Consider the following 16188-nt stretch of genomic DNA (forward strand, 5'->3'; position numbering starts at 1 on the left):
TTGCTCGCGAGTCCGATTGCTGAGCCATATTGCTCGCGAGTCCGATTGCTGAGCCATATTGCTCTAGTGTGCGAGGGCATTTCTCCTCAGACTACGTGTATCACAGAATGACGCAGTTTCGAATTAATTTAATACATGTAAACTAAATACAAACACATAGCCATTAGCCCCAAAGAGTGGAGGTCTCTCATTTCTATGTTTGAATTACAATTTATTACATGTTCTAGTATCTATGTGTAAACCCATGTGATACATACATACACCCGAGCTGATAAGCTGATAAAGTGCATATATATATTATATATGCAAAAAGTATATTTGCACCAGCCTCATATGCAATCATGCTTAATTTTTTCTGTGGAGAAAAATAAGCCCTGTAAAATTTAGCTAGGGGGCAGAACTATATGTCACAGGAAATTCCATGAAAAGCTATTAAAGATTAGTGAGCTTAGTAATAGTTATACTTACAGATACACAGAGCGGCCAGTATGCGCACAGCTTCATTAGGCGGCTCACAACCCATGAAGAATGGCTGTGTGGCGTATTTAGCGAAGGTCAGGGCAACGACAGCTTGGCATGTTGGGCGAATAATCAGCAGAGACACCCAAAGAAACAAGAAAGCTGGTAAGGGTCCAAATGCTGCCATGCAGTAGGCAAAGTCACCACCAGAACGTGTGATTGTTGTGCCCAGCTCGGCATAGCACAGTGCGCCTAGAGTAGACAGCACGCCGCACAAAACCCAGATGATTAGCGACAACCCGACGGTCTGTGCCTGCCTCAGCACTCCAACGGGAGTAAGGAAGATCCCAGATCCGATTATGCATCCCACGATGATGGTCACTCCATTGAACAAGGTCAGCTTCTTCTTCAGTTCAACCTTTTCTCCATTTTGATCCACATCTTTCGGCGAGGTTTCCTGTTGTGTTTCGTCAGCCATGATGATAATGTGCCTGCCTGACGCACGTGACGTATGACTATATCGGTAAAAACGGCCAGCAGGACTTACAGTGTTACCTGTAGTCGTGTAGGCCTAAGATAGCTGTTAAAAAATACACAGTGGCTATATGCCCGGCAGCCAGCGTATATCTGACGGCTGCCGGGCACGGTCTTCGATTTCCTAAATGCCCGGCAGTTTTTAATTTTTAGCGTTATCTCAAGTAAACAAGGGTTAGGGTTAGAGTTAGGATTAGGGTTAGGGTTAGAATAGATAGATAGATAGATAGATAGATATAGATATATAGATAGATAGATATTGCTATGGTGTGTACATACGCTAAGCTGTATTAAATAACAGCTGTATAGCCTGCCTATACAGCTCAGTGGTAGGTACATAGGCATAGTTCTTGAAACATTTTCTTTTACAGTGTATGGGCGCCATCTACTGATGATTTCTACTTGTAACATGGAGCATAGATGGATACACCACATATTATGAGTTTTTATCTGGAACATACAACATACACTACACGTATGCTATATTTATTATATAGCTATAGTTTTAGCTATATTTATTATATTTTTCACGTACACGTATTTTGTAAGCCTACTTCACAGCCACACAAATTATAAATAAAATTGAGTTCATATATTTTCGCTCGTATGATATTCTCAGATGTTTATGACAAACGATATATAACTATATATATAACTGTATACGATATATAAACCACTATTATGATAATTCATATAACAACCACAGACACATCTTGATGTCCCTGCCTTTCTCAATAAAAATTCACTACGGTGGTGTGATACATTCTACCTAACCCCCCGGGGTTAAGGTTCCCATTAAATAGCCGATTCTTGGGGCACTACATACAACAACTTTTGCAGAAACTCTGTTGCTTTCCCTGCGAAAGAAGAAAATGACAAATGCATTAGTACAATTGCGCTCTTTTAGAATTGCACTCACTTAAAAAAACTCAAAATTATTTGTAATAAGTGCACAGAAATGTTATAAAATTTTAAAAGTCGATTGGAAAAGATTACCAAGCATAGGAAGCCTATATATATATATATACTCTACTTGTATCATTATATATAATACCGAATAGTGCCGTGTAGCAGTCTGGCTTGTGCTTCCAATATATGAACAGCAAATAGACAGGAATCCCGAGTGCATTGATGAGCAGGCCGTAACCTGAAGGTTTCGGATCCTCAATGAATGCCAACACGACAATGAAGACGCTGCACAGTGCGAAAATTATTGGAATGATGATGTTCAACTGCAAGCGAAAAGGGCATATTTACAAAGCGCGTGCTTACTTTAGATCACATGCGTTTATCAATAATAAACTACGATTCTAATTAAGACTCGAATCTCTGTGTGAGCCAATGGGGTAATAGCCGTTCTAGATTGTAAATTTAATCAAAATAACAAGCCAAATAAATGTAATTATAAACGTAATAGTCACTTATAAAAAGAATACAAACATATATGTAATAAAGCCCTTAACATAAATGAATTAAACATATGATAAATTGGTCACTTGAGCTTGATTATGTCTCTTGCACCTTGATCGGTCTCTTCCACATGGGCTTCTTCCATCGCAGATACAGCATACCAAGTACAGATACGGTCATCCACACTCGCACGTTAAAGCTGAAGAAGCTGATGAGCGAGAAGATATCTCTCACACACAGGATGACCAATGAAGGCATGCACTGTTGAAACGAAACATCATGTCATCACAGATACTCTCGCCACTCGGCTTGTGTAGGAGTCTTTATATTTTCCCACTCACAGGCTGTCACTCACCAGCTAGTTGTCTCAGCACACATCCTACCGTGATGTGGGTTAATTGATTCAAGTAGTGGAACTGCTAGAAACATAACGACACTACACACGCCGAGAGCGCACACGGAAAACATGAGAAATAAATAACTGGTAGTAAATGTATCTAACTAATTAATTTTACTTCAATCTAGCTGTGTTTAAGAATATAATAATTCGGAGGATAGTATAATGCAGCATCGTAACATAATTTTGATCAAATGTGATATATAAGTAATAAATAATAAAGTGATAAATCATAAGTAAAAACACACGGACACCCATGAAGCGATAAGATTAATTTAAAAATAGAAATAGGTGTCAAAATTTTATTACGCGAGCTTTCGAGAATATAATTATGTCTCTTCGTCAGGCGAGATATATAATATATATAACATATTTCTGTTGTTGTCGCCTGACGAAGAGACATATAATTATAGTGCTTACTGTAATTATCACAGCTGGAGAGGGTGTAAGGTTCTTTACGTGAATCATACAGCCTATCGCCGGTAATTGTCCTTCCTGTGCTCCAACAAAGACGAGCCTGTAGTGGACATTTTTACACATTCCATATTCATACACAATTCCTCAACGTATGCCATATTGCAACGTTATCAATGACTATGCTAATTAACAATGTCTTACATCGCAGAGAGGTTATGCACAGAAGGTGGATTTCATGTTGAGATAATAAAATGTTTAAAAAAAAAAAATATATATATTATGCTGAAACAACTCCCTCACTGGACCTTGATTCTTGCACTGAGGATACTTCATCTCAATGCGCCTACTACATTGCGAATGTCAAGAACGTAGATACCAGCTTTGGAGATTTTTTTGCCGCAGTTGCGCCTTTTTTCGCCTCCGGTCATATACCTTGAGTTAGGAAGTAAATCCTTTATTTGACCTTTGACCCTCCAGTTTTGATCTGATATCGTCTTTTTAGATTGTCTCTTTACGTGTCAGATATGAGTGTCGGAGGTGAAGTTCTTTGTAATCGTTGCACTGACTCTTGTAATTTTTCCTAGCTGATCAGCCCGTTACAAGATAATTTTTAATTGTACCATAATCTCGCTATAAGTATTTTACCTTCCAGAACCGAAGAGCATTCCGTTGACCGTCCCAAAGCATGACATGGAAACAAACACTGGTACGATCCAGGCCATAACTCCAAACATCCGCTTGCCAAACAGCTATAGTATCAGGAGTGAATAATAATAGATTATTTATAATAATAATCTATTATTATCTACTCCTGATAGTATGTATAACGTATATTATTTAAAAAACGTTTTAAAAATGTTTGGTTTAAAAAAATCTACATAATACTGGAATATATTTCCAACGCTCTTTTAGAATCAGTGACCTTATGCGTCGACGTAACAAAATTTCGTTACTTTATTAACAAACGAATTCGAATTATTCTTTTTAATGCGAGCATAATCAATAAATACTATTTTATTAATCTTGCAAGTGCAGCTGCAGCACTTCTAGTATATATAATGTGCCAACGTTCAATTTAGGAGGCATAACTCACCACACCGCTTGCATCTGATGTGAGGAATTCGCTTGGGGAAAGAACCGCAAAGTAGGCGACATTGACGAGCACATAGACGACTGTTACCAGCGGCAGGGCGATCATGATGGCGCGAGGTAGATTTCTAATGTAACATCCCAAAAAATATAAATATTTATAATTAGTAATTTATGATGCGTGTAACACGTATAGAAAAACAAGACAGTTGTTTTGAACATAGATTTTTCGTAGATTTAGATCATATATGCTCGATATACTAAATGTTTCTGTATAAAATATTCCTCTTTAAATGGAGTCTGAAAAGATGCTAAACTATTTTCAGACGAAACTATGTTTATCGATTTTAATGACCATTAACCAATATATTTATATTGGTTACTATTTATATTACATTATTGACACGTATCTCTATTATTTAGCTTCCGTCATACACTATTCCTAAGCAGTTTATAATTGTAATGTTCCAAACTTTTATTTGAAAATTTTTTATTTTATACAAATCTTCAGATTTCATTTTAAATTCATATTAAACAATGTGTAGATTTGGGTGAGAACGCATGTAAAAAAAAAACTCGCCTTTGTGGATCTTTCAGTTCCCCGACTACAAAGTTGAGGTTGTTCCAGCCTCCGTAGGCGAACAATCCGTTGTAGAATGCCAAGGCTATCATGCCTGCAGTAGCTGGCTTCTCTATTGGCTCCCACATATGGTAGAAGTTCTCTGTGTGACCTAAAAAGTAGACTAGGTCCTACCCATCCCTAATAAGCTCAACAATAAATTCGTATAAAAATTTGTATAGCCGCGATTACGATATATAGCTAGGCCTAATCTTATTTATTCTGATATTCAGCTAAAGCGAAAATCATTTCCATATACCTTGTTGAGAGATATAGATGTATATAGGTACAGGTATGTCTACGTGAGTGTCTGCGTGCGTACGTGCGTGCGTGTGTGTACGCGTGTGTGTGTGTTCATGTCGTACGGCATGTATGCAGGTATATGTTTATGCTTTGGCTTGAATGTGTTTGTTGTGTGCGGTTGTTGTTGTTGTTGTTGTTGTTTTGGAGGGGGGGTCGGGTCTTTAGCCACAAATGAATGTATTAATTACGTTCACGCTGTAAGTAACGAAAGTGTACTCACTAAACATTGCAGCACTACTTTATGCAGTGTACACGTATATTTGAGATAAAGAACGGATAAATTATAATGACATGGAACAATGGACATTTATATGTCATCAAGAGCTAATGAACACCTGATAAACACCATAAAAGGTTTATTAGCTCTTGATGTCATTGATAAGATTCACACATATACACAGTACGAACGAATAAGAAGTAAACTCACCCATGCAAAGCCAGGCAATTCCTGTCAAGATAATCAACATCAGTGCCAACAGCTTTGCACTGGTAAAAAAGTCTTGAATTCTAGTCGCCCACTTCACGCCAGCACAGTTTATATACGCCAGTGCGCCTAAATAACATAACGATTAAAATTCAAGTTGCAACAAAGCTGGTACTTTGTTCTAATAAACTAATATAATATATTCGTGTATGCCTAGATGTATATTATAAAAGCCGCCGTGTTACTAGTAAAGGTATTCATATAGCACGATAAAAATATACTGATCTCTATAAATGCTGGATGTGAAGTATTGCATGTAAATTAATAGATCGAGGAAAGAAAAACAAAATTGACTTATATAATTAAAAATTAATCATATTATATTAATTCCAATCCACAGAATTGGGCGAATTACGTCAGTCGGATCGCGTTCATACTTACATGAACAGACAGCTGCTAATATACGGATAGCTTCGTAAGGCGGTTCACAGCCCGGGAAGAATGGCTGCGTGGCGTATTTAGCGAATGTCAGAGCGACGACAGCTTGGACTGCTGGGCGACTAATCAGCAGAGTCATCCAGAGGTACAAGAAAGCTGGTAAGGGTCCAAACGCTGTAATGATGTAGGCGAAGTCACCCCCAGAGCGTGGTATCGTGGTGCCCAGCTCGGCATAGCACATCGCGCCTAGCGTCGACAGCACGCCGCACAACGCCCAAACGATGATCGACAAGCCGATGGTTTGTGTCTGTCTTAAAACTCCGACGGGAGTAAGGAAGATTCCCGATCCGATGACGCATCCCACGATGATGGTCACGCCATTGAACAAGGTCACCTTCTTCTTCAGTTCTACTCTATCTCCTCTCTCACGCATTTTTTTACCTGTGGTTTCCTAGTAGGCATGCCTTACTGGTACGCCTACGCCAGCACGTTTAGTTGTGGTAACGCTGAGACACACAAACTCTGACGCTGATACTATGTGTCATCGACCTCAATGTTATGTTTGTCAAGCATCGCATATTTTCAGGAAAGTCGTAATATAGTCTATATAGTCTTGATATTATTGACATAGCGCCATGCTACTATTTGTAGCAACTGCGTACTATATCCCGAGTTGGGTACAGAGGTTAAGTCCTCATCCACATTTTGTGGCTGCTGGCCTGATTTTCCTAGTATTAGACAAATGTTTCTCTTAGTTAATATTGCGTAAAGTACTTCAAAATAGAAATTATCTAGTTTGAATTCATCGGATTGCAACCAACATATATAAACAATGGGGTACCCCAAACTGTAATTGTGGTTCCTATATTACTTAGACTAATTTATTTTAATAAAAGTACTGTGAACCTAAATACTTTCTCCGGAAATTGTACTCAGAATTAATAGTTTTCTTTAAGGAAAAATAAATTTTATTGGGGATCAATTATAGCCCTCTTTAGCCAATCAAAAGCCACATCGTCCATAATTTATCCTCAATTCAATTTATGATCACACGAAGGGTTCGCCTTCACTGTTTAGAAAACTATATGTTATATATGACACATTTACACATAACACATAACGTTAACACTATGTTACGTTTAGTGTGTTATATTGCACTGTTTAGACAACTGTATGTTATATATGACAAGATAGGTATTATCAGGAGTAAGATAATATAGGATCCTATATTATCTTACTCCTGGTATTATTGATATAGAGTAATTACTAGTATTATATGACCCTGGAAGGGGATAATTAATTGATTTTTTTCAAATGTTTAATCCATATGTACTATTATAATTATCGTAGAACGTAATTATCGTTAATGTACTGTTATAATAGACGAGGGACAGACACCAAGATGTCCGTGTCGCTGATTTGGGAGTCATTATAGATGTTATCAGGAGTGAATAATAATAGATATTATTCACATCTTATTGACATTTTCTTCTTCATTTCATAATCTATTATTATTCACTCCTGATGTTATCCATAGACGTAATTATATTGTGACGTTACCTGTCTTTAATAAACAAGTGAAGAGACAAGAAGCTTACATTGATGAGGCAGAAAATGTATGACTATATTTATATATGTGTGATTTTACTGAGCTGATTACGCATGTCCCAATCGGAGACCGCGGGAACCATGCAGCAAAACAGGTGTGGCGGTGCGTTCAGGAGTGCACTGCTACGGCATACATTTTCATATCCATTTCTCTCTCTCTGTGCGCGCACGTGTGTTTGTGTGTGTGTGTGTGTGTGTGTGTGTGTGTGTGTGTGTGTGTGTGAGAGAGAGAGAGAGAGAAAGCAAGAAAGCAAGTGATGAGAGATGACCGAGAGAGATACTGATGTGTCACAAGTGAACTTCTTTTTTACTTTTATGATCTTGCATGCACCACACAAATTATTTTTATGATTCTGAGCAATAACATTTCATTACATCCCATATATTATAATTGTTATTTGCAGTTGGCTCAGAATCAATCTGAGCAAAACAGTTGTTAACCTCATTTCCGGTTATATTATATGGTAGGTTTCTGACGTCAGTGATATAGTGCATGAGATTTCTTTCTATTCTAAATATGTAATGATATAACGTTTTGTTAGTAATTTCACAGAGATTGACAGCACGGATAAAATGGAGATGAAAGTAGAATTGCATCTTCAGCAAGTACTTTCAGATGTAGAACAGTTAAAACATTTTCACAAAACGCTCTTTTTATTTATATCCACGACATAACCACGCATTTCTAACAAACCTGGTTGTGAATTTACGCGTTCAACGCTGCCTCTTCTCGAAAATCAAATAATCGCCTACGTAGACTTAGAGATTTATTCTGATAAACTAGGTAACATGTTCCTGCCATTTCCAGTAATCACTATACTATAGCTGCCACAGTTTAAAGGTCCCTTCGTTTATGGCCCTGTCACACTAGGCGTATAGCCTTAACGTATGCCAGCGTATGCGATTTTTCGCCAATACGTTGGTGTACGTTGATATAGGTTTAGAATAGGATATAGGATTTGATATAGGATAGATTGATATAGGATTTGATATAGGATATAGGAGTACGTTAGGCATAAGTTGTATTCGTGTATAAGTTGTAACAGCACGCTGTGATACGCTGTCGTACGTCGAGGAACGCCGAGACAGAAAAAATGTTTTAGGTTGTTCCAAATTTTTAGCGTATGACAACGTATAATTCATAGGTTAGGCATACGTTATAGATACGTTGTGGGTACGTTAGACATACGTTGACATACGCTAGAGGTATGTTAGAGGTACGTTATTCATACGTCGAGATACGTCGGCTGAGGGCAGGGCCGTAGTGGCCGCCACGGCAGCACGGCACTGCTGTGGCACTATTTTGAAGAAAAAAATTCTGGAATGTGTATCTAATATGACAATGTGCCTATTCAAATTCAAACTTCAAAACATACAGATGTACATAGTGAAAGTATAAATGCAGATTGAAAATAGGCTTATTTTTCATATTTATGTACTGATAGTATATACAATTTTGTAAATAATGTTTTATTAGTTATCATACTCATAATATATAGATACTTTAGTCAAAACATCAGCTTTAGCTACATTCCTCTTTGAAATTTACGAATTGACCTTTTAAAATGATCAGAATTGGTTGCTTTCAACATAGCCTGAAAATGCAGGAAATGCCATTTCCAGGCTCTACATTTCCAAAAAATTTTGGGGGAGTACCCCCAGACCCCCTAAATTTGGCTACATATTTCTGCAGTGGCACTTTTTGGTAGGCCACTACGGCCCTGGAAAGTGTAACGTACACCTAACGTATTGACAACGATTGAGTAACTTACCTCTAACCTATATTGGACGTATTTGCAACGTATCTTGACGTATTCAGACGTATTGTACGTATGCCTGGTGACGGAGTAACGTATTTAACGTATTTTTACCGAACAGCTAGCGTTTATTTGGCGTACTGTGAGCGTGTTGCGGGCGAGTCCCAGATAATTGGATTTGCTTGCAAGAACTCCAGCATACTCTCCTCCTGTTCTACTGTAAGTGAAAAGACAATCTTCGTAGCCCTCTCTTCTTTGCCTGGTCATTGGGCTTCCCGACCGGACTTAGCACCAACTAAGTACGGTACCAGCTAAGCCGTGTATACGTGTGAACGCAGCTATAGACTATAGACTATAGACTATAGACTATAGACTATAGACACCTATAGCATAGACCCTAGACCCTAGATCCTAGACCCTAGACCTAGGCAGCATAGACCCTATGAGCTCCACTTACAGATGCACAGAGCGGCCAGTATGCGCACAGCTGCATTAGGCGGCTCACAGCCCGGGAAGAATAGCTGCGTGGCGTATTTAGCGAAGGTCAGGGCAACGACAGCTTGGCATGTTGGGCGAATAATCGTTAGAGACACCCAAAGAAACAAGAAAGCTGGTAACGGTCCGAACGCTGTAATGATGTAGGCGAAGTCACCCCCAGAGCGTGGTATCGTGGTGCCCAGCTCGGCATAGCACAGCGCGCCTAGCGTCGACAGCACGCCGCACAACGCCCAGACGATGAGCGACAAGCCGATGGTTTGTGTCTGTCTTAAAACTCCGACGGGAGTAAGGAAGATTCCCGATCCGATGATGCATCCCACGATCATGGTCACGCCATTGAACAAGGTCACCTTCTTCTTCAGTTCTACTTTACCGTCACGAGAATTTTTCTCATCACTGGTAACCATTATGCAAAGGTTACGTGTACCTGAAAGTTCAGTGAGAAATATTTACCTTATCTATACAATGAAAATCTCATTTGCTCATGCACAACGCAGAAAAGGGAATAAGTAAAGCCACAGGGGGTTGATTCAGCAGCGATCGTTTCGAACGTATCGAATAGACAGCCTTGAATCTTGAGTAGTATCATATGTATGGAGTTGATCATGAATAGATAAATAATACGGAAGTAGAATGAACTGCAAATGAAAAAAATGCAGGAATTTGGGTCGATGAGGTTGAGATTTATTTGGGATAAGTTATCGATATATGGTCACTTTAGCTCATAGGGTCTATGTCCCCCAGGGTACTGCCGGAACGTACCCTAGGTACGGTCCGGTATACCGGAACGTACCCTGGTTACCTGGTAACTATTTGATATGGTTAGGGTTAGGGTTAGGGTTAGGGTTAGGGTTAGGGTTAGGGAGTAGGCGTAGGCGACTCCCTAGACTCGTTAGTGGAGTAGGCGAGGTACGGTCCGGCATAATAGATAGTACCAGGGTACGTTCCGGTATACCGGACCGTATCCAGGGTACGTTTCGGCAGTACCCTAGGAGACATAGACCCTCTCAGCGTCACTTTAACGTGAATATGACGATATTATTGAATTAAAATAGAAATCTAGTGTTTTCCGATCTGGATGCAAACTATCTGCGTATTTGTATGTGTATTTATACACGCACATGCACGCACATACGCACATACACATACACACGCCCACGCGCAAGCACACACGCACACACACGGTAATGGCATAGTTTGGCTGACTGGAGACAGAGATGTGACCTGTCTCTCCCTACATAACAATCACCGCCCCTACTAATTATTTGGCCATTTCGCACAGTTTCGCTGACTGGAGACAGAGAGGTGACAGGTTCGAATCCCACTGAGGAAAAATTTGTTTGCGTTGTATTTTTTCAGTTTATAATTATCATAAATTTCTAACGTTCCTAAATTTATGCTGTTACTAAGATATCTTGGAATCACAGTAAGGGCATTAGAAAATGCAATAATAAAGGAATTTTTTTTATTTAACCTGTCGCCTGTCTCTCTCTATGTAACAATCCTCGCCCCGCACGCACATAGGCACGCACGAACGCACAGTGAGTGAGTGAGTGAGTGAGTGAGTGAGTGAGTGAGTGAGTGAATGAGTGAGTGAGTGAGTGAATGAGTGAGTGAGTGAGTGAGTGAATAAGTTAGAGAGAGAGAGAGAGAGGGAGGAGGGAGATGAAGGGAATAGCATTCCCACATTCAAACACATACCGAATAGTGCCGTGTAGCAGGCTTGCTTGGGCTTCCAATATATGAACAGAAAATAGACGGGAATGCCGAGTGCATTGATGAGCAGGCCGTAACCTGAAGGCACCGGATCCTCAACGAATGCCAACACGACAATGAAGACGCTGCACAGTGCGAAAATTATTGGAATGATGATGTTCAACTGCGAACGAGACAGAATAGTGTTAATCGCGTTATCACTCAGATGCGTATAGACAATGTATCAAACGTGATGCAGTTCTCCGAATGAAAGAGATACGGATGCACCGCGTTCGTGGAAATGAAACCTGTTCTGTATCACCCACCTTAATCGGTCTCTCCCAGTCAGGTTCCTTCCAGCGCAGGTACATCATAGCAATAATTGAGACAGCCACCCACAGCCACATGCCGAAGCTGAAGAAGCTGATGAGAGCAAACACATCCCTCACACACAGGATGATGAGGGAGGTGATGCACTGTGGAAACAGAACGCACATGGAAATGAAACATTTATATTTTCCTTATTAATTACATTCATGCCATGCAATTCAGTTTTGACCTAGAACGTATGAGTGGAAATAAAACAAATGTAGAGACTAAGCCAATGAAATGACAAGACGAACATATCATACAAAATGAGATGTACGCCATTCAACTAAATTAATTAAAACTGACTTAATCACTAATTAATTTTGCCTCGAATCGCATAATTTATTCATCCATATACAACTGTATGATAATGTTATTCAGACAATTATATTATGTCATTGTCTGATATTTAGTAAATTTGTGATATTAAGCCCTTACTGTGAATATCAGCGCTGGGGAAGGTGTGTGCTTATTAACGTTAATCATAGAGACCACCGCCGGCAAATGTCCCTCTTGTGCTCCGACAAAGAGCAGCCTATAGTAAACAGTTTTAAACGTTTTTGGGTCATCCATTTACCACCTACCAACACGTGCAATGGCAATGTGATAACCAGCTATCCTACTCAAAAAGTATTCTATTTTGCACTACGAATATATGCATATTTGATGGCTTCACGTAATTCTGTATGAAAAAATTGCACCATGCAGTTCACAGAATGATAAAATAGCGATATAGCAACAAATATCAATATTCTAATAGCGAACAAATTGCAACAGAAGGTTTTATTGTTGAAAGTTGTTGATTAGACCCTCCTAAACTTCATATGCAAAATAGGCCATATTCGGACCACGGGAAACTGGCTAATTAGCATAAATCCAAAATGGCCGCCATTTTAAGTTTGAGGCCTTATATACCCTATACAGGTGGTGTTATACCCAAAATATGTATTCCAAATGTATACAAATATTATGGCAAAGATTTATATACAATTTGTTCCGGGTATTTCATATATTGACTGGTCTAATACCGGCACAGGACTCTATATGGTGGCGGTGTGTGTATGTGTGTGGTTGCGGGGCGCAAATGGGGTAGATTTCACATGGATCACCGTGGTTGCTATTGAACGGTCAGCAGCCAGTGAAAAACTGCATACGGTCAACTCCCCATGCTGAACACAAAAAGGCCCGCGGCTTTGACCCCTTTAAGCAAAATGAACAGCCTCGCGGCGGTAATGATAAATGGATGATAAGTACGTCTAGACATCACGCTGTCCTCGATGACACTTAACACTCTAGCTTTTAACTATCCGCCACTCCGGGTGCAAATTTCTCACCTCCCAGAAGTGAAGAGCGTTCCGTTGACAGTTCCAAAGCAGGACATGGATACAAACACAGGTATGATCCAGGCCATCACTCCGTACATGCGATTTCCGAACAGCTGCACACAAAGTATAATGTATACTATTTAAGCTCGCGTCGCATATTTTAAATCGTTTTCCAACTACGGTGTCGTCCCATTTCCACAACGACGGCGCACATTTTTAACTATGACCTGCCTTTTCTCATCCACGCCGTTGTGCGCGCCATCGCACATAACGCACAGCCACCCGCCGAGCGATGACAAATTTGGAATACTATACTATGTACTGTATTATTTTGGAACACTATATACTATCAGGAGTGGATAAAAACAAAGTTCATTGGTACTCATTCCCGATACTACACTGAAGAAATATCCCTCAACACACTTCGTTTGTAAACGTTACGCTATTACCATAAAAAAGGCTTTTTCCATATTATGCAAATAATCAATAATCAAAGTACACTGTTTGATCTAGCTTGCGAACATAGCCGCGGCACCTCTCCTGTTCACGTCACAGTCAATTGAGGAGGCACAACTCACCACACCACTTGCATCTGACGTGAGGAATTCATTTGGAGAGATAACCGCAAAGTAAGCGACGTTGGCGAGCACATAGACGACTGTCACCAGCGGCAGGGCGATCATGATGGCTCGAGGTAGATTCCTAATAAGGAATCCCCCCAAAATATATTTAGCTGTAAACCCGTGTCACGCGAAACCGCTGACAACCCTGTAGATTATGGGTGGGGTAAACAAGGAATTATCGAAAACCCATCTTAGTTTAATGTTAGTATTATTGCTCCATATGCCATCTTAAAATAAGTTCAACTTAAAATCTTCTAACTGCAGTGTCTAGTAACAATCTAGTAAAACATTTCTGTGAATTGGCAAGGTCGTTAAATAATCAACATTAGTTTTTGTATTTATTTATTTTTTAATACTATTGCAATATGCAATTTGTCTATTATTCATTACTAATTTTTCCAAATCGTTTCTCATTTACATTCAATACTTAAAAATAAATCTATCATAATCACGTCAAAAAATCACTTTTCTGGTTCCTGCAGTTCTTCGGTTACTAAGTTGAGAAAGTTCCATCCTGCGTAAGCAAACAATCCATTGTAAAAGGACAAGGCTATCATGCTGACAGAGGCTGGCTTTTCTATTGGTTTCCACATCTCCTGGAAGTTCTCTGTGTGACCTACAAAAAAACAATACTCAACACAACAATTCACTGAACAAAATTTTAACTGCAACAATAAATAAAATGAACTTACAAACAACAACTAATACCATATGCGATACTTACATGTTTGAAAATTGCTCACCGAACATTAAACTATTACATGAAACCATTACCCAATTACATAAAACTTGCTCGTAACTGCTCATCACGCGATTACTACGTGCATTTATACGTGCATGTGTGCCAGCATGCGTGCCAGCATTATATGCCATGCAACATGTGTGCCAGCATGCGTGCCAGCATATATGCCACCATGTGTGCCTTCATGCGTGCCAGCATGCGTGCCATCTATATGATCTACAAGTATCCGAATTCTATATAAAATAGTAATCACCGTCTCTCCTACAATTTTTGTCGTTTTTATATATCATCTTCCAAAAAATTAACATGCAAAATAATTATAACATCACTTTACATTTCAGGCCGTATAGGTAAGCCGCCCCAATAACAAATATTTGAGGTCACAAAATAGGTTTGAACCGCACTGCGCAAAAAACCTTTCTTGGCAAAAATTGTGCATAGTCACCTCAAGTAGGTTTTGGGCACAAGAGGATTGCTTATCGACCACAAATAGGCTCTGAGGCTATGAGAATATCCTAGCCATCGCAAACATGTTGTGGTTCACACGTAATTATATCAACGCATAACATTATGTGTCTGGCATTTACTGATGTATTAATAGTCTATATACAATGTCTGTTGTTAACGTTATGATAATCGGTAAGTCCGTGTGTATCGGAGATCATTCTGCTAAATCCTTATGGCACGCGCACTATCCTCTTTAAACATTGATACTCTGATTGATTGCTTCTCTATACTCTCTCTCCCTCCTCCCTCCCTGCCTCCCTTCCTTCCCCCTCTCCTCTTCCCCTCCTCTCTCCATTCTTCCCTCCCTTCCTTCCTCCCCCTTAATCCCACCCTCCCACCCTCCCGCCCGCCCTCCTTCCCTTTCTCCACCTGTCTTCTTACCTCCCTCCCTTCCTCCCTTCACACGTTTTCCAACAATTAAATATTTAATGATCAGCAGTTCAGAATTTGTTAATTGCGGGCTGGACGATTTATTACATGTAGACTATAGTATAGAACAGCATGTTTGCATTGTCATTACAGCTTACCGGTACGGTATGTGGTATTTATACACATAATATATTACTTTAGCTGGAGTAGAGCAGGCTCAAGTTTAGCAAACAGGTTATACCGCTATAAGAGTTTCCCCTTAGACACACAATGACCTTGTAGTCAGAGCCAGTATAAACCGGCAAGGGATTGTAGTAAATTACCGTAAAAGGATTAAAAAAGCTGACGTGTGTCTGAATGTCCAGTACAGTGAGATTTTTAGCGAGAGATACATATCGAGAGAGAAGGTGAGTGAGAGAGGGGGAGCGATTGAGAGCTAGAGAGAGAGAGAGAGAGAGAGAGAGAGAGAGAGAGAGAGAGAGAGAGAGAGAGAGAGAGAGAGAGAGAGAGAGAGAGAGAGAGAGAGAGAGAGAGAGAGAGAGAGAGAGACGTACGACGTACGTACGTACGTACGTACGTAGTAGGTACGTACGTAGTAGGTAGTA

General features: G+C 39.7%; 3 protein-coding genes across 3 annotated transcripts in view; all 3 read right to left on the reverse strand.

Moving 5' to 3' along the window:
• The window catches only part of LOC106808610 (large neutral amino acids transporter small subunit 1-like), a 20297-nt gene extending 19255 nt beyond the window's left edge, over positions 1-1042 (reverse strand). Inside the window, exon 1 of the mRNA XM_014811390.1 lies at positions 469-1042. Coding sequence (XP_014666876.1) covers positions 469-937 — 469 coding nt within the window. The 5' untranslated portion in view covers positions 938-1042. The remainder of the gene's footprint in view (positions 1-468) is intronic.
• Positions 1043-1788: 746 nt separating this feature from the next.
• On the reverse strand, positions 1789-12055 carry LOC106808608 (Y+L amino acid transporter 2-like). Its single transcript, XM_014811388.1, has 11 exons — positions 11975-12055; positions 11655-11832; positions 9913-10380; positions 5633-5781; positions 4887-4996; positions 4311-4434; positions 3863-3966; positions 3221-3317; positions 2515-2664; positions 2048-2225; positions 1789-1850 (listed from the first exon to the last, which is right to left on the reverse strand). The coding sequence occupies exons 1-11, from the start codon at positions 12053-12055 to the stop codon at positions 1789-1791; spliced, it is 1701 nt and encodes a 566-aa protein (XP_014666874.1).
• Positions 12056-13173: 1118 nt separating this feature from the next.
• LOC106808609 (large neutral amino acids transporter small subunit 1-like) lies at positions 13174-14715 on the reverse strand. The gene is made up of 5 exons (XM_014811389.1): positions 14709-14715; positions 14431-14581; positions 13921-14044; positions 13352-13455; positions 13174-13237 (listed from the first exon to the last, which is right to left on the reverse strand). The coding sequence occupies exons 1-5, from the start codon at positions 14713-14715 to the stop codon at positions 13174-13176; spliced, it is 450 nt and encodes a 149-aa protein (XP_014666875.1).
• Between the last annotated feature and the right edge of the window lie 1473 nt (positions 14716-16188).

This window comes from Priapulus caudatus, unplaced genomic scaffold (assembly GCF_000485595.1).
Source record: "Priapulus caudatus unplaced genomic scaffold, Priapulus_caudatus-5.0.1 Scaffold290, whole genome shotgun sequence".
Classification (NCBI taxonomy): domain Eukaryota; kingdom Metazoa; phylum Priapulida; class Priapulimorpha; order Priapulimorphida; family Priapulidae; genus Priapulus; species Priapulus caudatus.